The 23,620-nt window shown below is 48.0% G+C and overlaps 8 protein-coding genes across 8 annotated transcripts; 5 read left to right on the forward strand and 3 right to left on the reverse strand.

Moving 5' to 3' along the window:
- Positions 1-452: 452 nt before the first annotated feature.
- Positions 453-1,081, reverse strand: N7481_000512 (DUF5572 domain-containing protein; the record flags this gene model as incomplete). The annotated part of the gene is made up of 2 exons (XM_057259731.1): positions 453-840; positions 912-1,081. 2 exons carry the CDS (start codon positions 1,079-1,081, stop codon positions 453-455), a joined length of 558 nt encoding a protein of 185 aa, XP_057127563.1.
- Positions 1,082-2,009: 928 nt separating this feature from the next.
- Positions 2,010-3,538, reverse strand: N7481_000513 (TFIIH/NER complex subunit SSL1; the record flags this gene model as incomplete). Its single annotated transcript, XM_057259732.1, has 3 exons — positions 2,010-2,802; positions 2,907-3,242; positions 3,324-3,538. 3 exons carry the CDS (start codon positions 3,536-3,538, stop codon positions 2,010-2,012), a joined length of 1,344 nt encoding a protein of 447 aa, XP_057127564.1.
- A 285-nt stretch (positions 3,539-3,823) lies between these two features.
- Positions 3,824-7,634, forward strand: N7481_000514 (M1 family metallopeptidase; the record flags this gene model as incomplete). The annotated part of the gene is made up of 11 exons (XM_057259733.1): positions 3,824-4,068; positions 4,376-4,545; positions 4,622-5,046; positions 5,110-5,331; positions 5,392-5,509; positions 5,574-5,671; positions 5,750-6,047; positions 6,117-6,187; positions 6,243-6,685; positions 6,762-6,974; positions 7,040-7,634. The coding sequence occupies 11 exons, from the start codon at positions 3,824-3,826 to the stop codon at positions 7,632-7,634; spliced, it is 2,898 nt and encodes a 965-aa protein (XP_057127565.1).
- Positions 7,635-8,107: 473 nt separating this feature from the next.
- N7481_000515 (Rab family GTPase YPT1) lies at positions 8,108-9,239 on the forward strand (the record flags this gene model as incomplete). Its single annotated transcript, XM_057259734.1, has 5 exons — positions 8,108-8,127; positions 8,384-8,507; positions 8,586-8,633; positions 8,701-8,928; positions 9,045-9,239. Exons 1-5 carry the CDS (start codon positions 8,117-8,119, stop codon positions 9,237-9,239), a joined length of 606 nt encoding a protein of 201 aa, XP_057127566.1. The 5' UTR covers positions 8,108-8,116.
- Positions 9,240-10,374: 1,135 nt separating this feature from the next.
- pmp47 (putative peroxisomal membrane protein Pmp47) lies at positions 10,375-11,505 on the forward strand (the record flags this gene model as incomplete). Its single annotated transcript, XM_057259735.1, has 3 exons — positions 10,375-10,499; positions 10,578-11,305; positions 11,390-11,505. The coding sequence occupies 3 exons, from the start codon at positions 10,375-10,377 to the stop codon at positions 11,503-11,505; spliced, it is 969 nt and encodes a 322-aa protein (XP_057127567.1).
- A 963-nt stretch (positions 11,506-12,468) lies between these two features.
- Positions 12,469-14,517, forward strand: N7481_000517 (WD repeat protein; the record flags this gene model as incomplete). The annotated part of the gene is made up of 1 exon (XM_057259736.1): positions 12,469-14,517. The coding sequence occupies one exon, from the start codon at positions 12,469-12,471 to the stop codon at positions 14,515-14,517; it is 2,049 nt and encodes a 682-aa protein (XP_057127568.1).
- A 1,535-nt stretch (positions 14,518-16,052) lies between these two features.
- N7481_000518 (DEAD/DEAH box helicase) lies at positions 16,053-19,378 on the forward strand (the record flags this gene model as incomplete). Its single annotated transcript, XM_057259737.1, has 11 exons — positions 16,053-16,323; positions 16,372-16,433; positions 16,498-17,066; positions 17,113-17,223; positions 17,313-17,364; positions 17,420-17,534; positions 17,585-17,615; positions 17,670-17,863; positions 17,924-18,692; positions 18,750-19,149; positions 19,226-19,378. The coding sequence occupies 11 exons, from the start codon at positions 16,053-16,055 to the stop codon at positions 19,376-19,378; spliced, it is 2,727 nt and encodes a 908-aa protein (XP_057127569.1).
- Positions 19,379-19,527: 149 nt separating this feature from the next.
- N7481_000519 (uncharacterized protein) lies at positions 19,528-23,390 on the reverse strand (the record flags this gene model as incomplete). The annotated part of the gene is made up of 8 exons (XM_057259738.1): positions 19,528-20,337; positions 20,380-20,499; positions 20,553-20,662; positions 20,888-21,321; positions 21,378-21,503; positions 21,690-21,795; positions 21,851-22,834; positions 22,886-23,390. 8 exons carry the CDS (start codon positions 23,388-23,390, stop codon positions 19,528-19,530), a joined length of 3,195 nt encoding a protein of 1,064 aa, XP_057127570.1.
- Positions 23,391-23,620: the final 230 nt, after the last annotated feature.

Here is a 23,620-nt window from a genome sequence, read left to right on the forward strand (position 1 = left end):
GAGCGTCGTCTGAAATACCAGTCCTCTCCCTTTCAGTTCAACGATCAATGATCTGCCTATCATGGTGACTTTTATCTCCTCTGCATACGAAGCAACTAACTACTCGGTGTCTATCCTACCGGAACTTTGGTTGACCAGCATGGTTGAGGTATTATTCATCCATACATATTATTTGTCTCCAGTGGACACTACTATTATTGGGATCCCCTGGAGTTGCCTCTGCCTATTGATTTCCAAAAAAGATTCGACTCTTGTTGTCTATTAGTATATTCTATCCATCCAGCGATGGGAGATTGAGATTGGTCTTTGCTTGTTACGTCAGTGGCTGCGGATCAATATTTTTATAATGACAGTTCTATTCATCTTTCCCTTCTGCCTCTATGAAGAAATGAAAAAGAAACAAATTTGTATCGTATCACCAGAGAGCCGAATTATACAGAGGCAATTCCATTTCAAACAGCACCAGTTGTAGTTTCAGTTTCATCCGCCGGGGCCGAGGCCGGGGCCACATCGTCCTTTTCCCAGGGCTTTCGCCGCCGAGGTTTCTCAGTGGCAAGGTCGTGGCCCTCTAAAACAGTATCCGGAATCTCTTCTATTCCCGGAATCGGTTGCCCGGTCGTGATCAATTCCACGATATGCGCGAAAGAAGTCGGATATGCAGGCTCCGAGGAAGCGGGTGCGGTAGTACCTGACTCCAATGACGACTCGGCTGATTCTTGTGATTGTGGCTGTGACAGCGCTGTATTTGAATTCGATTCTGATTCTTGCTCTGTCGCAGTCGGGGAAGCTAACCAAGCTTTATAGGCCGCAAAGCTAATCGGCGGCGAAAGGTTTTCCTTCCTAAGGTGTGACAACAAGTAGATTAGCATTTATCTTTGTCTTTACATAGAGATGAACGAAACGAAGTGTACCGTGAGAAGAAAAAGCATTTTGCCTGCAAGACAAGATCATCTTCCCTATTCATCTCCGCCTCGCTGGCGGGTGTTTCGGGATGACCAAGGATTATGGCGAGGCCGGTTGCGAATTCGGCGTCATCTTGGAAATTATAGGATTGCAATCGCTTGAAGAGTTCTGTTGTCATGGTGTTTGGTTTGAGGTTGTTGGAGTGTGTGGTCTGAGATGCGGAGGTTACGTGGGGCAGGTCGGAGAAGGGTCATGTTAATCGGGGATGGGCGAGACAGTGCCGAGGTTCATGCGATAAGATAAGATGCTCGCATATGCACAACCTTACTTTATGCTACTACATATAAGATAGTCTTGAGACAGCCTAGAATACACATCGTTAGGGGACAGTTCTAGAATATCAAATCTTATGAACAAAGAGGATACCATATTTATACTAGTATGAACAGTCCCCAGGTTCCAAATTCACCAGTGTTGTAAACATTCCTATTCTTCTTCATTGCTTGTTCTTTATGAGCCAGTCACCAGTCGCCCTTCAGATACTTATATACATCATCAATTGCATTGGACTCCTCCAGCTCACTGTATGTGTCCTAATAAGTCTCACTTTTACTCTGCTAATCCTCCTCAATTGCTGAATTTCAACCTCCATTGGACGATGAGTCTGATTTGTGGGAATAGTCCTGCTTAGTTATGTAGACCCATTCAGTCTCATCTCCGTTGATCAAGACCGGCAAAGCATTTCATTCTGTAGCGTCGACATGCCAAACTTCGTCTCCGCCTGACTTTTGAGCCAAAATTTATCGTTGTGCTTTTTGAAAGCAGGAAGTATATCGTCTAATTACACGCCATTTTTGCTCCACAAGACTACCGATTATGGATCTTATAGATATAGCAAGTCTTGAACCATATCAATTCACCGAGATTTGGTAGCCTAAATAGCCTCTTGATGCTGAATATTACAGGGTGTCTTGTTTTAAAGACTTCTGGCACCCCAATGTATGTACAATATTGAACTCCACCCCCAACCCTAACCCATTCCACAAAATCCTTTTAACGACGCCAAAATATGCAACCCTCCGCAAAGCAACTTTCAAGTTGACTATTCACGCCGTCGTGTCCATCCCATCAGACGTGATTGGCACATCGTCGGGAACACGCATGCTTTTACTTTGACACCCAGGACAGTTGTGAACAACTTCATGGGCGAAGAGATCGCAATCAATGCAGAAATGGTTCCGACAAGCGGTGCATTCATACCGACTGCTAGCACTCATCCCCTTGGCGTGATGCTCAGCCGTATGCCACTGTTCTTTTGGCGGTACTGGCGGGAATTGAAGCCCACAAGCAAAGCAAGCCGAGCTTATCGAAGCACGACTCCACGGAACTTCGACCCAATTGATCAAGGGGAAGAGATGATGATAAGAGCGCGCAAGATGGGTAGACAGAATTAAAGTCAGACCGCAAGCTGGACATTCGGCCGGTAGGCTGCAGACCTTGCTGCCGCAGCGAGAGCATAGGTATCCACCCCGAGACGGCTTTGAGTGGCAGGCACAGAGGGAAGGGTGAGCTTCCACAGTACGCGATGGGAACCCCATCATTAGTAAGGAACTGGCGTTTCGTTTTTCGGAATACGTTGCTGGAGGCGTTGTCACTTCCATCATTAATTCCCGGAAGTGCTGTTCGTTCAGAGCGACGCCGTACGCCGTCTCGTCACCTCCATTGGTTCTTGTGCAGAGTTCACGGCAGATGGCAACTTGCGCGGCTAGGCCGACGATTCTTACTCGTACTTTGTCGGTGATCAGGGTGTTGATGGTTTGATGGATATCCCCGGGGTCTGATGAAAGTAGAGAACCGAAGATGACCAATATCTCTCGGGTACCGTGACTAGGTGTGTGGCTATAATTTAAGAGTCAGCTTTTCTGCTCAAGTGGTATGGCTAGGTTTCCCTGCAGGGTAGTGGAGTAAAGTCGGGGAAGGGAAGGAAAGGGAAGGAAGCGTACAAGAGAGCGCCTCGGGCCATCTCGAGGCCATTTTGTAAACTCGGAAGACCCTTGGGATCCTGTGTTCTGAGATTCTGAATAGATGTAATGTGTTCTGTCGGATTTCCACTTATATCACTGACGCGAAAAGCCAAGCCATCCCTCAGGCCCAGAACGCCGAGCTGAGAGATGGGATTCTGTTCAAAGAACTCTCGAACAAATTCCTGCGCATATCGTAGGGACAAGAGGTATCGGGTTGGGCGGAGATCCTTTTCCGACATCGACTGTGAGAGGTCTAGGATCAAGATGAGGTGTCGTATGATGCCGCGTTGCAGAGGAGTCGTATCTTTCAACAGCCTGCGCCAAAGTCAAAGTCATTAGCAATCTGCGGAGAATGGTATAACAAAAACGAAGACCGGGGATCTGAATCTGGCTTACCTTTTCCGCTTGCCTGCCTCCAATAGTCCTTCTACCGTCGAGCTGATGGTGCCATCTGCGCCCTCGACCAAGGTCTCCCAAGTCCTGGAGAGCTCCCACTCCGCCGCACCGCGCTGCTTCCTCTTCCCAGATCGTGTCCGATCATTCCGGGAGACCTGAAGATCATCCTCGTCTTCAGTCACATCTCCCACATATTCCTCGTCGGAGTCGGCCATGGTGGCGGGGGGTTGTGCCGGATCGGAGTTCGGAGTGAAGGGTGGATTGGAAAGCTTGGGGAGATAATCGCTGCTAGTTAACTCTTAGTTTAGCGGCGAGAGGAGGGTCCAAGCTCCCGACGGGACTCCGTTAGACACGAAACACCAGACACCACAACCTCTTCGAATTAAACGCCCCTTGAGAAATTGGTAATTGAGACGGCCACTCAAAGGTATTCCAAGGTCAAAGGGTTGCAATTACCCGGGAAGTAACAGACCGAGGGTAACCGTGTTGCTAACGCCGCGATGTGGGGGAGAAGATCCATTGCGGCGTCGAGACGCGCTGCACTCGAGGTCCGTCACCGAGTCGCTCTCCGCCCCTCCCCCTCCCCCTCTTTCTTTTCTTCTTTGCCGTCAGTTCCTCGACAGCGTACCCGTCCCAGAATTCCATTACCTGCCTCAAGACCTCCTTTCGCAATCACTCCTGTTCGACATTGCTCCGCCGAAGTTCGCATGATGGCGTCCTCCGATCGAGATACCCTCCCCGACGTGTAAGTGATGGTGACATATGGAAATCAACCCCGCACCTTTTTTCTTTCCTTAGAAGCGGTGGAAATACCCAGGAGGCTATACTGGTCATGTCTTTCAGTCGATCCGGTGGAACCATATCCAATATTTTCTGCTTCTGGAGGCTTGCTCTCTTGTCAAGTATGGAGCTTTATCTAGGAAGATCATCTGGCAGTGGACCATCTTCAATGTTATTTGATCCACTTGTGGCATTGCGCCGAATCTTGCATATATCCAGTTCATGGTCACTTTGATCTTGCCTGAGTCCGTACTGATGTGATACTTCTATAGGGCCAAGCCTGTCAACTACCACGTTTCTCTCTTCGACCTGCAACTTGGTGGATCCTGGGAGTACAAGGGCATTATCAAAGTCGATACCAAAATTACTCGGGCCACTAAGGAAATTGTTCTGAACTCGAAGGATATCACCGTGCAAAGTGCGGAAGTTTTCGGTCAAGATGGTATGTGCAAGCGAAGAAGTACCTCGTTTGGTCAACTTGTGCAGATGGCTGATACTTGAGATTCACATCAATTCAGGAGCTCAACTGGCAAAAGCAACCGATATTACATACGACAAGACCTCGGAACGTGTTTCTCTCAAGTTCTCCAAGGATCTTGCGCCATCGGACGTTGTGCTTTCCATCAACTTCACCGGAACCATGAATAACGTTATGGCGGGCTTTTACCGCTCCAAGTACACACCTGTAGGGGAAGCAGGCCCTGGCACTCCCAAGGAGGGAGATTTCTATTACATGCTTAGCACTCAATTTGAGTCCTGCGATGCTCGGAGGGCCTTCCCTTGCTTTGACGAACCGAATCTTAAGGCCACTTTCGATTTCGAGATCGAAATCCCCAAGGGTCAGACTGCACTTAGCAACATGCCTGTCAAATCGGAAAGAGATGGAAGCAATGCCGATTTGAAGTTTGTTACTTTCGAAAAGACCCCGGTGATGAGTACATACGTGAGTACCGAGGTAGAGAACAAGCAAGCCATTGGATATTTCACTAATACATGAACCATATAGCTGCTCGCCTGGGCAGTGGGAGACTTCGAATATGTTGAGGCTATGACCGAGCGCAAGTACAAGGGCAAGAGCATCCCTGTTCGGGTCTACACAACTCGCGGCTTGAAGGACCAGGCTCGCTTTGCTCTGGAATGTGCCCACCGCACAGTTGACTATTTCTCGGAAATTTTTGAGATCGAGTATCCTTTGCCCAAGGCGGATCTTCTGGCTGTGCACGAGTTTGTACGTGGTCTCGATTCGATATTATTCAACGCATCCAAGCTAATCTTGACCAATTTCTAGGCCATGGGCGCCATGGAGAACTGGGGTCTCGTCACATATCGGACAACGGCTGTCCTCTTCGACGAAGGCAAATCCGACAATCGCTACAAGAACCGCATCGCCTACGTGGTTGCACACGGTATGCCCCAGCCGAACTTCCTCTTGAAATGCATTACATTCTTTGTCTAATACATCTGTCATAGAACTGGCCCACCAATGGTTCGGTAACCTTGTCACCATGGATTGGTGGAATGAGCTTTGGCTCAACGAAGGCTTTGCCACCTGGGTTGGCTGGCTGGCCGTTGATCATTTCTATCCGGGTAAGCATCATAATATGAAGCGCAAAACGTCAAAGGTGGTCTCTAACATATATGCATAGAATGGAACGTTTGGTCTCAGTTTGTTGTACGCAATAACCGAGGTATCTCCCGCTTGCCCTAAGATCATTATTGACATTGTACCACAGGCTGAAGGTGTTCAACAAGCATTCCATCTCGACTCGCTGCGAGCATCTCACCCCATCGAGGTGCCCGTTCGAAACGCCCTCGAAGTCGACCAGATTTTCGATCACATCAGCTACCTGAAGGGAAGCTCTGTCATCCGCATGCTGAGTGTTCATCTCGGTCAGGAGAGATTCCTTCGTGGCGTCGCCGATTATCTGAAGTCCCACGCATACGGTATGTGTTTTTATACGACGATTCATATTAGCTTGGCTTTTGACTAACAGTTGATGTCCTCGCCTCAAGGAAATGCTACCACAAATGATCTGTGGTCCGCTCTGAGCAAGGCTTCGGGACAGGATGTTCACGGATTTATGGTAACTTGAGCGACACGCCCCAGCTCAAAGAAGCGTTAAAGCTGACACAATCTAGGACCCCTGGATTCGCAAGATTGGATTCCCTGTCGTCACAGTCGCGGAAGAACCTGGTCAGATTAGCGTCCGCCAGAACCGATTCTTGTCTACTGGCGATGCGAAGCCCGAGGAGGACGAAACCACCTGGTGGATTCCCCTCGGCATTAAGTCTGGCGATAAGCTGGCTAACGTGGACACTCGTGCCCTTACCGCGAAGTCTGAAAACATCGCAGGTGCCGGCAGTGACGGGTTCTACAAGATCAACAAGGATCTGTCTGGATTCTACCGTACAAACTACCCGCCTGCACGCCTTGAGAAGCTGGGCAAGTCTCTTGGTCTTCTGAGCACCGAGGACAAGATTGGATTGCTCGGAGATGCTGCTGCTCTTGCGGTCTCTGGCGAGGGCACCACGCCAGCTCTGCTGGCCCTGCTCGAGGGATTCAAGGACGAATCGAACTACCTGTAAGCGACGCCGAGATAAGATCTACAGGAGATCTTTTGCAATGCGCAGTCACTAACTTTACTTTTCACTCATTAGCGTCTGGTCTCAGGTGTCTTCTTCTTTGGGGAACCTGCGCTCCGTTTTCGCCCAGAACGAGCAGGTCGCTGCTGGTTTGAAGCAGTTCACTCAGAAGCTGGCCACCCCAACTGCTGAGAAAGTCGGTTGGGAATTCAAGCCCAATGAGGACTATCTCGTCATTCAACTTCGCAAGCTCCTGATTTCCATGACCGGCAACAGTGGCAACGCTAGGTAAGTCTTTCTTTGCTTCCATATTACCCTTTCCATAATTGCTGACGAGCTCTTCGTCCCCGCAGCACCGTCGCCGAGGCCAAACGCCGTTTCGACCTCTGGGCCACCGGCCAAGACAAGACCGCCATCCACACCAACCTCCGATCAGCAATTTTCAGCCTCAACGTCTCAGAGGGCGGTCGTAAGGAATACGACGCCGTGAAGGAGGAATATCTCCGAACGGACTCCGTCGATGGTAAGGAGATCTGCCTGTCCGCCATGGGCCGTACAAAGGACGCCGCACTGGTGCAAGATTACCTGAACTTCGTCTTTTCCGACAAGGTGGCGATTCAAGATATCCATAACGGCGCAGTTTCCCTAGCCGCGAATGCCAAGATGCGTCATCTGCTCTGGGAGTACGTCAAGACGAACTGGGACATGGTGGAGACGCGTTTGTCGTCCAACAACGTTGTCTTTGAGCGATTCATTCGCATGGGTCTGTCCAAGTTTGCTGATCACCAGATCGGCGATGACATCGCTGCATTCTTCAAGAATAAGAACACTAGTGCTTATGCTCGGGCCCTTGTTATTGTGTCGGATAATATCCGGACCAACGCTTCCTACAAGGAACGCGATCAAGCTCTGGCTCTGGAATGGCTGCGAGCTCACGGATACGCGTGAACAGGGAGTGGCAAGAGTGTGAGTAATATGGGCTTACGATCACCTGCCACGAGCAAGTGAGGATCCCACGAGGCTGTGGTGCATGGGATCTGAGTACTCCATAGAAGTACCTGGGCCATGTAGTTGGTCTCAAGCCAGCCAAAGACGAAACAGCTTTCGTATAATCAGTTTGACAGTTTTCATATGATCAGCATTCTCATAGCAATTTTCACATAAAATTAAATTAAATTGTATTACTCCTGCTCCGCAGTGTGCAGGGGATCAAAGCACAAGCACAGGCACAAGCACAAGCAAAGGCGGTGGCCGCTGAAACAAAGCTGCGCATCAGGTGCGCCTGGCCTCCTGCACCTCCTATCATTTCAGGCGTTCATCATTCAGTCCCCTCCACCAACCCCCATCTTTCATCTCTCGTCTCTTGGCTATATCCGTCCTGATCTGGTGCTTTGGACTTTCTACTCGATTCCTCAACACACCAAATCATCATGAACCCCGAGTGGTAAGTCCCACTGCTCCGTTTATTTTGAAACCTCCCTCTCCGTGTCCAGACCGGGCTCCGCCACCCAAACTCGTTCTTTGGCATCGCCCGCGCCTGGTTGGGTTTGGGTTTGGGGTTGAGACTATTCTTTGCGGTTGAACCAACTAACGTGTGCTTTACTTTACAGAGTATCTCGATCCTGCTGTCCCACCATCATCGCAACCCCATCCCATCTCGCCGATCAGATCAGCCTTACCTAACCTCACCGAAATAGATACGACTACCTCTTCAAGCTCCTCCTCATCGGAGACTCCGGTGTTGGAAAGTCTTGCTTGCTGCTTCGTTTCGCCGACGATACCTACACTGAGAGCTACATCTCGACTATCGGTGTTGACTTCGTACGTTGAGCTGACTCTTGGTCCCGTCCCCGCGGGGCTATCGGTGAAATAACAATGCAATGCTAACGCACGTCGCAGAAAATCCGCACTATCGAACTCGATGGCAAGACCGTGAAACTTCAGATTGTATGAGAATTTTATCTTCAGATGGGATATGGATATGTGAGCGATCTAGCTAACGCGCGCATTCTAGTGGGACACTGCTGGCCAGGAGCGTTTCCGTACCATCACATCGTCGTACTACCGTGGTGCCCACGGTATCTGTGTCGTGTACGATGTGACCGACATGGACTCTTTCAACAACGTCAAGCAGTGGCTTCAAGAGATTGACCGATACGCCACCGAGGGCGTCAACAAGCTGCTTGTCGGCAACAAGAGCGATATGGAGGACAAGAAGGTCGTGGAGTACACTGTCGCGAAGGTATGCACCTGCACCTGCATCTCTTTCCGTTTTCTTTGTTTCACCCCGCATCGGTTCGGGATAAACCTTCTGGCCAACTTACATTTACTAACTTGTTTTCTTTTCTTTGCCTATAGGAGTTTGCTGACAGCCTGGGAATCCCCTTCCTCGAGACCTCTGCCAAGAACGCTTCCAACGTTGAGCAGGCTTTCTTGACAATGGCCCGACAGATCAAGGAGCGCATGGGAACAGCCACTGTCAACAACAAGCCTACTGTGCAGGTTGGCCAAGGCCAAGGCGTCCAGTCCGGATCCGCTGGCGGCTGCTGCTAGACGATATGACCTGACCTGACCCTGTCCAGTTGCGGTGTTTTCATTTGGCGTAATGTTACATCATGAATGAGGGTTTTTCCAAGCGGGCGTGGTATCTCATCGGCTAGCCAGGCTTCCCCATGTCACACCCTACGACAGTCGGTATTTCCAGTGGGAATACCGAAGACAGGACAGGACAGGACGAGGCGAGGCTTGCCATTCGTTTTGCGCGAGTGCCACCCCCTCCGGGAAGGCTCTTCCTTTCTTCCTCTCTTCCTGTGCTTTAGACGGCCCTGCGTTCTATCGTTCTTCGATTTGCTTCGTGATTACCGCCGGTGTTTTCTCTTCCCTGGCCGCATCTGATCTGTTTTGGCCCTTCATCCCCTGTTCTCCACCCCCTTTATCTCCTTGACCTCCTTTTACTTTTATTCTCTTTTTATTTTCTTTTGTCTTGTAGGTTGGATTCATCTCTTCTGAATGAATTAATGGCGACGACTGTTGTGTTTCTCTCTAGGAATTCTTCTTTTTGCTATATCGTTTCAGTGTATCAGCCGGTTGTAAATCTGTTCCCCGGGACTTGTAGTCAATCGCTGTATTCTAGAGAGGCTCGACCATTTTCCATATGACCATATGACCATATGACAATGTCCCCTGTAAAGCAAGGCCGTGGAGCCAGGAGCGTGCCCCAGGGATCTGATCTGATCTGATCACATGCAAGACTCGGGGCCCCGGGCTTCATAACTCGACAACTCTCCTAGCGTCAAACTGCCAGTTGGATGTTCAGTGGGGACTTGCGCGCCTCAGCTTCACGCTAATTCTCCATGTGGAAGGGGGACATACAATCGAATCGACAAATATACTCGTACACGGACTGTCACGGCCGTTTCGGAATGCACTGTGGAGTTGGCCGGCAGCCGAGGCACAACACTCGGCAAAACGTCATGAACTCCCTCTTTCCCCCCAAGCCGAATCATTATCGCGCCCTTTTCTCCTGAACATAAGACATTAGGGGTTCTTTTGATTTTACCTCCTTAACATACCCATCCGCTCCTTATTGTCTTTCGACCTAATACCTTTCCGTGATCTTTGATCCCTCAAGCCCGCAACACTTCCGCCATCCTCTCGGAAATCCATTCCGGAAGACCATCAAGCCATCATGTCTCAACAGCGTGACCAAAAGCCCGCGCCAGCTCCGGCGCCCTCTACAGCCATCCAGCAGAGCGATAATATCGCACACGCGCTGGCCGGCGCTGGAGGTGGAATTCTCTCAATGGTTTTGACGTACGCTACCACCCCGCATTACTCCATCTCCCTTCCCCATGGGACACACACATACTGAGATCCACTCTTCCCCGGCAGATATCCATTAATCACCCTCTCGACACGAGCCCAAGTCGAGTCCAAGCGAGCACACTCCACAGCCCTGGATGCCGTCCGCCGCATCGTCCAGCGCGAAGGCATCGCTGGCCTCTACTCGGGTCTAGAGTCCGCACTCTTCGGAATAAGCGTCACAAACTTCGTCTACTACTACTGGTACGAATGGACGCGCTCCACCTTCGAAAAAGCAGCTATCACAGCCGGCCGCGCGAAAAAGCTCACAACAATCGAGTCCATGATTGCCGGCGCCATCGCCGGTAGCGCGACGGTCCTAATCACCAACCCTATCTGGGTCATCAATACCCGCATGACGGCGCGCAAGTCGGAGCCTGAGGAACAGGGTCTTCCTGGTGCGCCGAAGAAGGCTAAGGCCTCGACTTTCAATACCTTGATGCAGCTCCTTCGTGAGGAAGGGCCTAAGGCGCTGTTCGCGGGTGTACTGCCTGCCTTGGTCCTTGTCATCAATCCGATTCTTCAGTATACTATTTTCGAACAGTTGAAGAATATGGTTGAGCGGCGACGACGAATGACGCCCAAGGATGCGTTTTATCTGGGTGCGCTGGGTAAGATCCTGGCTACTAGTATCACGTACCCTTACATTACTATTAAGAGTCGTGCGCATGTGGCTAGTAAGGATGGGCCTAAGGAGAGCTTGAATGGCAGTCTGAAGCGGATTATTAATGAGGAGGGGTGGAAAGGTCTTTACAAGGGTGAGTTGTTGAGTTCTTTAAGAGGCCGGAGTGATGTGCTGTGGGAAAAAGCCCTTGCTAATATTATTTTTTTTTTCTACGCAGGAATTGGCCCCAAGGTTACCCAGAGTGCTATTACTGCCGCATTCCTCTTCGCCTTCAAGGATGTTCTCTATGATACAATGATCTCGATGCGCAAGCGTAGGGCTATTGGTAAGTAAGTGGGATGCCAACAGAGAACCTGAAGCCGTGCATGCGCATAAATTTGGCCGTCAAGGATCGCCAAACATAAAACATCACGACATGCTCGTCCGAACACGCTATTCTTGTCCCTCGACTCGACTAGACAACAATCTTAAGGAACTGACTGTCCCTTTTCTTTTCTCCTCTCATTGTGGGAAGCTCAGAACCCAGAAGCTTACGAGCTAGGGCCAGACCGACGATGCCTTTGTTGCCGGATTGTAAATATATTTATTTTTTGATATACCTCTCTATCTTTCTTTTTCTTGTCAATTCGAATTCTATAATGTTTCCAAAATGTGTACTCTTATTACTTACTATTTACGATTAATTATTTACTACTTTATGTACAGGGCAGATGCGATGCGGTTCCTTTCCGCTCTTCCTTCCTCATTCACTTCCCACACTTCACTTTGCTAACAGCACCCGGGAGATCCCAACCTCCTCAACACTCCTACTATGCACCATATCTCATTCTTGGGAACTGGAGCATCACACCTTCGGTTGACCTTTGCGATACTAGTTCCTCCGGTCCGCATGTGCCATACCACAAGCTCGGAGGCTTGAGTCTCATACCTTCGAATTAGCTTTGCGATACTAGGTCCTCCCGGTAAGAGAACACCCATCCTGATATCTCGAGTTATATCCTGGTTGTCTAACTTTTTATAGATCATTATGGCTTCTCAACTTGCAGCGCATGGGGAAACAGCTCTCCGGTCTCTGGAGAGTCTACATATCGACGAGTGTCTCGACAAAGTACTCGAAACTCCAGGCTACTCGCTCACTCCCCGAGTAGGATACGTTCCTCTTCCAAGATACCCTCCAAACTGCCATCATCTATCACATACCCTCGTCTCATAAGCCTGAACTCCCGGGCTCGGAAGCGTGTTCGAAATCTTTTTCAAGAAATCCATGGGAGACTCGATATTCCGGTCTATTCTACAATGACTTCAAAACTCACATCTTGGAGATGGTGGAAAGGCGCCTCGGACGATGTCGTGAGCCTTGCATGGTCAGAAGATGGAACGAAGTTTGCTGCGGGCGCCATCTCACAGGATCAATACAATCGTAAAAACAATCTGGTTCTCGGCGATCTCACCCGCAATTCCTTGACTGAGATCCCTGGTCATTGTATGACACCTTACACAGCCCAGAGCATTCCTCAATTCGATGATGATTACCGATGGACGACAGTGTCTCACTCGGAATGGATTGAGCGCCAGCTGTTTACGGCGAGTTACGACAAAACCGTCAAGATCTGGGATATCGATCAAAGTGCCACCTGTGTCGAAACCCTGAGGCATGATTCCGAGGTTATAGGAATGGCGTACTCAACCCATGCGCCAAAACTTCTGGCAACTGCTTCTAAGTCGTTTGATCTGTGGGATCTTCGAGACAGGACTCGCCGCATCTCGCTCCCTATCCAGAGACCACCTCGTCAAAAGACGAATCTAGCTGCCACGGACATCGCCTGGGGTCAAGAATCTGTCACGGGACGTTTGTTAGTAGGGGGTATGGGTGTGGCAGAAAGACCTGATGAAATTCAAGAGCCTCTTGGAGGTCATCTTCAGGTCTGGGGCATCGAAGAATCGTCTATATCCACTCGGAGAGTAGTACCAAACTCACAGCACATATTTCATATCGCCTGGAGCCCCACTGAGGTGCAATTTGCGACAGCAAGCTCAACCTTAGGATTGCCGCTTCCTCGCGACACTCGCACGGTGGTACAGGTTTATGACCTATCGAGCCACAGCTCCGTAGTCACCAGCAGATTCCCTTGCCCAGCATATGACATCAATCAGGTGACATTTTGCCCGAGGGGCTTCTATATAACTGCCAGTTGTACCGATGGAAGTACATATGTGTGGGATGAGCGAAATCCCGACAAGATGCTCCACAAATTGTCACACGGCCCCTCGGTGCTCCCAGTGAGCCTGGAATACCAGCTTGAAAATGATGATTATGGTGTTGGAGCTGCTTTGTGGGGTACGACTATTGACCAGTTCTATACTGGTAGCTCAGATAGTGTTCTGAAACAGTGGGACATTCGACGCTCCCCGGAGGATGTCTTAGTGGGGAACACTGCAAGTTTCAGCGCCGGGATAACGAGAGGACTCTTCTCGGACGATAAATCTCATCTTCTCATCGGCGAAGCTGGTGGAGGAATTCACGTTCTCTCATCGGGACCCTGCTCAGATCCTGAACCGGCCAAGATGGAATTCTTCCACGCTCCTGCATCTGCGTACTGCGAGCATCGATCATCACCGTTCATTTCCCATGCAAACGAGCTTCTGCAATCTGGTGAACTTTCATTACACCCAGTGTATGGTCCAATTCAGGGACCACAATATTCTGGACCTTATGCTGGCTGGGCTCGAGGCCTTAAGCAAGGACAGAATTCAAGAGATATCCCACTACTCGAGAAGTACCGACTACGTCAATTCGACGGACCACCTGTCAAGGATCGACACAACCTTGACAATGAAGCAAAAGCGAATGTCCAAGGGTTTTTTGATATTGCGAAGGCTCGTTCCCAGCTGGTCAACCACATTCAGCGTGAGCGTGGGAAAGATCGCAATGGAGACGGCATCAACAAAAGTGGCACCTCGAGCTCTGCCTCGAGCTGCCCTTCATTGGCTTCAAAGAGGTCAAAGCCAAAGTCGAAGACAAAAGCAAAAAAACCCCCCAAATCAGGACAGAAGGCAAAACGCGAAAGCAAAAAAAGATTGAACGCTGTCATCACTAGAATCGGCGAAGGAATCATTGATCTGACGATTTCCTCGAATTCCAACGGCACAATTATCGATTTAACAATCGATGCCCCTGTTATTGATTTGACCTCCGAAGCAGAAGGGTCATCCTCGTGTATTGATCCGTGTCTGATTTTATCGGCATGTAAATGCAGCAGCGAAGATATGGAAGAAGATTACTGGTGGCCGGAGAACAAATTCGTTGATGCTAATATTCCTCGACGACTTGAGGTATGGGAATGATCGGGAAATGCGCGTGCGTGAGGCCTGTGTATGGCGAGTGTTTATGTGGGAAGGGACACACTGTGGGTGGAATTGCGGTTTTTTTATTATCTCTTATTTTATGCTCCAGTCATGTAGGTGAACAACTCCTTTGCTAGAACAATGAATGCACCTTTTACCGAGCGATGAGGGAAAGCCTTTCATGAGAGGTGAAAATCGCTTGTCAACTTGAACCCCCGATATCAAGGGCTATATTCGGATAACTACCCTCGTACTCGACAATTTCTTTCGTATGGATGGGCTAAGGCAGTTCTAACATCGCAACTTGACGTTCTAATCCACTGCAATTCCCAATGTATGTAACAAACCAGGGCTGTTACTATTGTTGGTTACCATATGCAGATGGCTTCGATTAAGATATTCCACTGTACTGTCTCTTCTTCTTCTTCTCCTTAAGCTATTACATTCGTCTAATACTTTTGCACCTAAGCATCCTCGAAATGCATGTAGGGTATCCAACGCAGTCTCTTGTCAACCATGGTGGACAGGTTAGCGACCAAGTCCCGAGCATGGCCGCTAGAAACCCATATTTAACATACAACAACTTCACTAGTAGTACTAGTAGCTGAGTCGCCAGATTGACGGTGCTTGCACTCGGGCTGCTATTATACATCCAACGCTAAGTGACAGTAAATCGAACGCCCAAAACGGCTACACTCGACGTCAGTTTAAGGGTTCATTTTACCAAAATCTTAGTTATACTTAACTGCGTATCAATCTATCACTAGATCACAAGACGGTAAATCTACTGAAGCCTACATTTGGTTCTTTGCTGGAACACCGAGTTCCTGGTTTCAAAGGCGGTGTATGGGTGCAGAATAGGGCTTCTCGCGCCCACTCGGAAGGTTGATCGCAGACTGAAAGTTGTTGACAGATCAGTTCTCATGTCAGCAAATTCTTATCAAGTCATTACGTTGAAAAGTCAGTTCGTGTGTATTTAGTGTTTTGAAGTCAGATTCCAGTCGGTCGTATTTCTTGTGATCTACAAATATCAGCTTTGACAATGGTTAAGGCCATTGTTTCTCGCTTTAATTACAGCCATAGTCCTAGATTGGCAAGGTTATCTTTCAGGTCTAGACTCGGCAACTATTCTCCTAGGCGTTCTGCGGAAGATACATGACATCAATCGTTCCTCGACGTGTCGCTTCACCGCGTGACCGAGCGACCAGTAGCCAGGCGCAGAGTTGAATATCCCTGTCGAATCTTGCGGTGAAACATGAGGCCGTGGCAATTATTGGCTGCAGCCGGGTTGAGCCTCGTGCTCAGCCCCGTGGCTGGGCAACTCGAGGGTGCCTAACACGTTGGGACCTTTGTACCTAGAAAATCTCAGTCAAAGACCGATCCGAATCATCTACACTGGGAGCTCTGCTTACAATGGATCAGTTGGTGGGCTACGGCGAGATGTACCTGGCAAAACGAGCATGCGAACAGCTCGATTCTCCATCTACCATTGGAGACATGAATCCCGAACCCAAGCGACGGTGCATAGAGAATCCATGGATGACCCGGGGGTCTCTCCATCAAGTAATCAGATTGGTGATACCTATTGGGACTTACCTCCAGACATTGGTGGAGATATGTCTGAGGACCTCCAGCTGCAGTCCATTGGAGGCGTTGACTCTATGCTTTCTACTGAGTTACTCATGAATGAAATGCAAGCGGAGCCTTCGTTGAACCCCATCGAGGATTCCGCAAGTCTCTGGCCTCTATTGCCAGACATTGGGGGTGTTGATAATGCCTTTCTCACACCTGTTTCGGGGTACAGTGGTTCGTGTCTACAAAATGAGAAGACTCCTACTACAACAGTTTGTTTAGAAGGCGATTTTCAAGATTCTCAGACAATTTCCAACGGTTTCTATGATGTCTGCTTTGGGATGGTAAGTCATATTTCCGGTGCTTTGGGAAAACAGAACTGCCATCAATTCTCACATATTCGTGCAGGTCGTACTCCAAGCATCTTGTCATAATCTACCGATGGGAGCCGAGGATTCTGTCCCTGTTGACGTACACGTGGTGGATAATCTCTTAAAGCTTTCCGCTGGCTCTCCAAAGCACAATGTCGGTATTTTGTATTCGGAAGCCCTGGGCAAGCTTGTTCAGGATTGTAAAGTCACATTATCTGCCAGATGCGAGCGGCCAAAAAAGGAGAAAGCTTCGAGGGTGACACTAGGCCATAAAGATACGAAAGTTGAAATCGTGATTTATGGTTTTTCTAGTGAGGTTGACTTGGTGGATAGCATTCTTTCAGATGGTGATTTGTTTCTTCAACACCCGACACAAGGCGATACCTCTGTCCCGTATCAGAATCCTCAGTTCTTGCTAGGCCCAGGAACAGAGATGCCTCTTATTGAAGAGATAGATGCTGGAAACCTGTTGCAACCAGAAGACATTGATCAACTCTTGGATAATCCACGGGCTCGTGAAGTCTTCCAGGCATTTGACAATGTTGATGGCCCTTCCACGTTCGCGGCCGTTGAGCAAAGCCCGCGCTTGCAGACGAAGCTCAAAGAGTAAGTTTGGTACCATGTATTTGAATTCTGTGCTGATATGTTGCAGACATCAAATCAAAGCACTTTCCATGATGGTCGAGAAGGAGCGCGGTATCGTTGAAGGCGCACATTTCCCTCCTCTCTGGGAGGTCTCGCGAGGTCAGGGCGGTAATGTTGAGTATGATACCTACTGCATGTATATCGACGGATTTGGACAAAATCCCACTCACTGCCTTTCTTCCTCAGATATCGTCACGCCATTACTAGAATGGCATCGGAAGTTCAACCCCCGCCCCTTCTTGGAGGCATATTAGCTGATGTGAGTCTTCTCCAAAGGGGTCTCAGTCTACCGAATATTCTCTTATATGAAATAGGTTATGGGCCTCGGAAAAACACTGAGTATACTCGCCCTCATTGCTTGGTACCTTGATAGCCTAGCTCTGGACGCCATTGCGCCTCGCACAACTCTTGTCGTCGCCACCACATCGAGTGAGTATTTTTTATTGCTCTGTGGATGTACTTAACTAACATGTTACAAGCTATCCCGGGATGGGAACAACAAATCTCGAGGTAAAGAAGCATGGCTTGAACGACTTGTCAACCTAAGACTAAAGCAGACGCTAGGCATTTGCAGCAGGGACAAGTCAAAGTAGCTGTTTTCCATGGACCAAACAGGCATAAACTGGCGCCAAACTTGATGACCAACGACATCGTTTTGACGACCTATGAGACTTTGCGTAGTGAATGGTCGACTGATCTAGCAAACAGTGTTTTATATCAAAATCACGGTGGTTGGGCGCGTATAGTTCTTGACGAAGGTATCTCATCCCTTGATGAGCGAGTAATATTCTGTTCAATTGACTGACTACTGAAAATAGCCCATCATATTCGGAATCGGTCCTCGCAGATCTTTCAAGCGACATGCGACCTCCGGGCTAGATATCGTTGGTGTCTTACCGGAACGCCAATTCACAACACAGTGGACGACTACGCAGCCCTGTTAGCATTCATCAGGGTGTTTCCATTTGCCGGCTCCAGTGGAAAACTCGCGTTTGCTCATTGGATCAATTCCCCGTTGAATTCTCATGATAAACATGAGATCGGAATTCGACGTTTCAGGAACCTTATTGCTGCAACTTGTTTACGACATACGAAGGACCACTTACAAGATCAACTACAGCTACCATCACGCATTGAAAAAGTGCATCAAATTGATCTCTCTGACGAAGAGCGAAAAATCTATGACTTCTTTAAGTCTCGGGCGTCTTCTCTTGTGGGGAGGTCGAGTCAGAAGTCGCAGATGGATAAAACATCCTGGAAATCGATGTTGTCCATAATTGGATTTCTGAGGTCAATTTGCAACCACGGAAGACAACTTCTACCGCCAGCCGCTATAGAAATGTACAACAAGCAGAATATCTCCACTGTCGCCTCACCATTGAAAACTAAAACGCAATCCGATGTATCGACAGCTCCTTCTGGACTATCGATTGATCTCGTACCTGGCTCTCCAGGATCAGCAATGGACCTTGATAAATTGGGGCGGACTGGATACCAGCCTTCATCAAAAATTAACGCATTGATACAAAACGTCCAGAATGAACAACTCGGGAATCTGTCAACTTTTGATAGAATACCTGTAAAGAGGTAACGCCATTGTTGATTAACCATTGGACATTGTCTGACTGATATGTGGATTTCCAGTGTTATATTCAGCGTCTGGACAAAGATGCTTGATCTCATTGAAATTGCTTTGGGAGAAAATGGCATATCCTTTCAAAGGATTGATGGGAAAACATCGGTTGGACATCGATCTCTTGCACTGAAGAGGTTCAAAGAAGACATGGAATGCACAGTCTTACTTGCCAGCATTGGAGCGGTTGCTGAAGGGTGCGTTGTCAATAAACAAATCCGCGTGACGGCAGCCAAAACTAACGGCATTGGTATTTTCAGTGTTGATCTTACCAGCGCAAGCAGTGTACACCTCGTTGAACCCCAATGGAATCCTATGGTCGAAGCCCAGGCTGTCGATCGAGTACATCGCATTGGCCAAAATCGCAGTGTAACAATCAATCGCTATGTCGTGAAAGAGTCTATTGAGAATGTGAGACACCCACTATTTTGCTGATTTCGATTACTCAAATTCTCTGTCTTTTCGTATTGACATTCATATTGTACAGTACGTCCAAGGGATTCAACAAAGCAAACTGAGACTGGCTCAACAATCGTTTGGTGATACCAAAACGGACCAGGAAAAGTTTAGAGAAGCCCGTCTACAAGTGAGTATTCTGACCAGAATGCCCCTGAAGCTCCAGGAAGTAGCAGGACACTAATATATCTCCAGAAATTATCTCTACTGCTAGCATGAATGTATTTGAAGAAAATTTACTATATGAGTGAGCCAGGATCAGAGCGAAACTTCGCTGTGTAAAAACAAGAGTGGTCGCAAGACATTGAGCAATGCAAGGTAGTCTGATCAGCTTCAATCCGATAGATTATCAGTCGACAGGACAGGTGTCCTCGGCTTCTCATTTTTTGATCGCTCTGCTGTTGTCCATTCAACAAGTTCAGTCCAGTCAAATCGTAGCCACTCCGAAATTCTTCTTGCTCCGGTTTGCATACTTACAAACTTAGGCTCACCGCCCTTCTTCGGACAATAGTATGCATTTGGATCTGCACCCGCGAGAAGCAGAAGTTTCATCAGCTCGGCTGCGTCTTTCGAGTTCCTGCCTGCCGCTGCTAACAACGGAGTCCTGATAAGCTCTGTCCCCCTAGTATTCTTGGACCTGAAATCCACAACTGCGCCATGTTTGAGTAACACGCGTGCTATCGAAGGAGCGCAAGACGTTGAGGCTAGCCTTTTCAATCCAGTGTTTATTTGATCCCTCGAGAGATGACCACAAGATGCTCTTTCATCCAATATAGCTGCAAACCGCTCTTGCTTTTCAGGGGTTGTGAGACTTTGGAGCATATTTTCAGAGATCAAAGTGCGAACATTGCATTCACTTGTCTGCTTCTTCCATATTTCGAATATTCGCGGGGACTCTGAATTTGCACCGCTTTTCATGTAATGCGCTAGGGTATCCCATTCGCTAATCGAATTATATTCTTCGATAATTTCGATCATTGGAGCTAGGTATTCTAACACTTCGACATTTTCTCCACTGATTGACTCACTAGCACACTCGCGAACAAAATCTTGTGTTGCTTCGAATCTGGATTTGCGTTGCTCCCATAGATGCTGAAAAATTTCTAGTTTTCCGCAGAATGCGGATTCTCTGACAAGCGCATCCTGCATATATCTGTCAATTAGATTGAATCTTGGCAGTAGTACCTTCAATTCGTCAGTCATTCCCATCGCGATGATATCGGAGATCAGAGGCACAATCTCGTCCTTTTCTGGAGTCTTCATCGTCTGGATAGCTTTCAGAGGCGCATTCACATGACACATGCCCTTATGTTTTTCAAGTTGACTCGCAGATGAGAACCCCATTGTTGAGAAATCACAAGATGGGTGTGGGCACTTGTAAACACGGCCGTGATCTCGACAATGTGCATCGCGATCCGCTCTAGATGCGAACGACGTTTGAAGAGGTTGGCAGATTGCATAATGGCATCTGAAGAGACGTTCACCATACAGCTTCTTCAATCTTGTGCAATCGCAGCTTGCCTTGTGGGGTCCTTTGGGACAGAGGAGGCCCTCGAAACTTTCATGTATGAGCATTGCGACAAAGGATAGGTAGAACGGATCCAAGTTGGTCCATGAGTCATCTTCCAGAGAAAAGGTGGTCAGTAATGTTCCCTTAATTCTATAAATATACACATTAATTGATTTGAGATACCTTCATCGTTATCCTCTAACTTCCAGTCGCCAACATCCATGCGGCGGAAGTAAAGCTCTTGAACGAGAAGCTCATGAAGTGCCGGTTCCTTCTGCTTGAGAGCAGAGAAATTTGGTTGATTTGTCAAGTCCACTGTACCCTCAAAGTTTCCGTTTTCGCATTCGTGAGCAAATTGTTTTAGTGCAAGGACCAGGGACTCTGGGAAGTCGCAACTACCCAGAAGTCTGTCGCACTCTTGAAGCAATACAATCCATTGAGTTGTCGCGAACCAATGTAATCGATATAGGCCCCTTAAGATGTTTCTGTCAATAATTTCAGGCTCATTTCCAATGTCGAAGACGTTAGATGATAAGTAGTGAAGACAGGTTTTAGTCATCTCGATGGTCGGTTCCAACGCGTTCAGGAATGCATCCTTCTTCTTTTCAAAGAGGTACCTGAATTACTCCGAGTTCAGTAATGGTTACAACGTGATAACAACGAACGAGCTTACTCCTTGACTGTGAAGTGAACAAAGTTGACATAACCGTTGGTTATTTCAACGATAGGCCCACAGAGCCTGACAACGTTCAGAACAGCCTCCGATCGGGGCAAATCTCTCTTCCCATCTGGATCGATACTAAGAGCAAAACTTAGCTCTTCCACGGTAATTGAGACTGGCGTGCATCCTATCCATCCCAAAGCACGTCGACAAATTGTATCCAATGATGGTTTCAAACTGTTCAGGCGGTTGAGAACTCTAGAATATCTTTGACGAAGACTATGATTAGGGCTCAGTATGTTTGTTCAGAAAATTAGGACCTACGCTTCATCTAGATCTTCGGGGAGAACTCTGAGCTCATTTTTGACCATGTCGAAAGTGTACATATCAACGACATTAGCCATGACGACTCTCGCATAAAGAAACATGCCTAAAAGCGTTAGCCGGCAATCGCAGACATGGATATTTCTGATGATCAGGAATACCTCTTGCCTTGGTTGAAAGTGGTTTCAGTAAAGCCCTGATCTCGTCACAATCCTTTTGATCGAATCCTGCCTTGTTGAGCCACTCATCGGTTGTGACCATAACGTATGCGTGGATGCATCCGCTGTTTTTCTCGTCGACGCGGATCTCTTTGGCAGACGCTTTATTCAGCGTGCTACCAATTTCATCTTGTGCTCTGCTGCTTATGAAGAGCTTCACTTCAGTGCAGTCGTTTAGTACCTTCAGAAGCTCATTTAGAATGTCCACCATGTGTTCATTTTTTTCATTTTTGGAGACCTCATCGAGACCATCGAGAATAATGTAAACTGGACCGACGCATTTGAGTAACTCTGTTAACGTTTCGCGAGCAAATCGAGTATTGCTCTTCAAATTTCGCTGGCTCGAGCGAAATGTATTGGAAATCTTGGCACGTAGATCTCGCTTGAGTAGGTCATCAAAATGGTCGTCCCCAATGGCTAGTTGGAAAATGAGAGAATGTATGATCGAGACTGGTGTCACATCGCTTTTTGTGTAACTCAAGAATGCAAAAAGTACGGTCTTCGAGGATTGCCTTAGCTTTTCCACCATCATAGAGGCGATGTAGGTTTTTCCCGCTCCAGGGATACCTTGCATCCAGAGAATTTTCGTGGAGGTATTACTCGCATCCATCCAGTCTTTCGAGGCCTGTTCTCGTTGAAGCCATCTACCGGTCCTCTCGCATGTTCTTCTTTGAAACTTGTCAAGCTCATCATCGTACAAATTCGGTGAGATGTAGGAATACACGCTGTCAAAATCTCGCGTTTCCTGAAAGTTGAAAGTCCGTTGCCAGTTATTCATATCGGTAACTCGAGCCGCATGCGCTTCGGTGATGTTCGCCAAAGTGACCTCCTCTGTCATCAATACCGAATGTCTTTCGATACTGCTGGCGACAAGGTTGATCTTTGCTTTGTATCGTGGCCACACTGAATCGAAAACAATGACCCAACCTAGAGAAAACTTAGTAACATGAAGCAATCAGGGGGGCATGAATTCCAGACGTTTTGCTGAAAAGAAATTCAACACGATCTCGTAAAAGTCCAAGATGTCCTTGTAAAACAGTACAAGTACATCAAGAACTCGAACGCTAGTCTCAAAAATATTGGTATAAGCTTGAAAAAGAGGCAGCTTGTTACCAATTCCAGTCATCGCTTCCACGATAGCATCGAAGGACTGCGTCGAATTATCCGACATTTGCAGAAGGAACTTGATGGGCCCCCATATGAGCGCCAGAATATCGGGCTTAACTTGAACGAAAACTTCGATGACGCCAGCAAATTCCTTTAATCGATCTAAGTATGGCTTGATCTTGGAAAGATTCCGCATACCTTGGCGTTTATTCTGGTCATTCTGAAACTGATAAGTGAAAGTGTAAACTTCATCGATTGATTTGATGTTGGATACACTGTTGAACAGATCTGGGTCTTTGAGTGAAGCCAAAAAGTCTTGTTTGGCGTTCTGGAATGCGCCAGCCAGACGGGGTGCGACTTGAGAAGCCATGGACATTCTCCTATGAGGATGAGATGATCAGCTTTGTTCTGGTCTGAAAGATACTTGGGGCGTCCGTTCATCTTTAAGCCCCCTGAGCGCTTGAAAACTAGGCATCATTGCATATACCCCTCTATATGATTGGTTCGGCCAGTGAGTGATTGTTTCGCGAGAATCAGCCTCGGGCAGGTAGAAATCCCACGAGGCAAGGGATGATAACGAAATCAATCTAGTATAAAACATAAAAG

Source organism: Penicillium waksmanii (assembly GCF_028829765.1).
Source record: "Penicillium waksmanii strain IBT 27052 chromosome Unknown utg000001l:1.0-4852451.0:1.0-4856178.0, whole genome shotgun sequence".
Taxonomy (NCBI): Eukaryota; Fungi; Ascomycota; class Eurotiomycetes; order Eurotiales; family Aspergillaceae; genus Penicillium; species Penicillium waksmanii.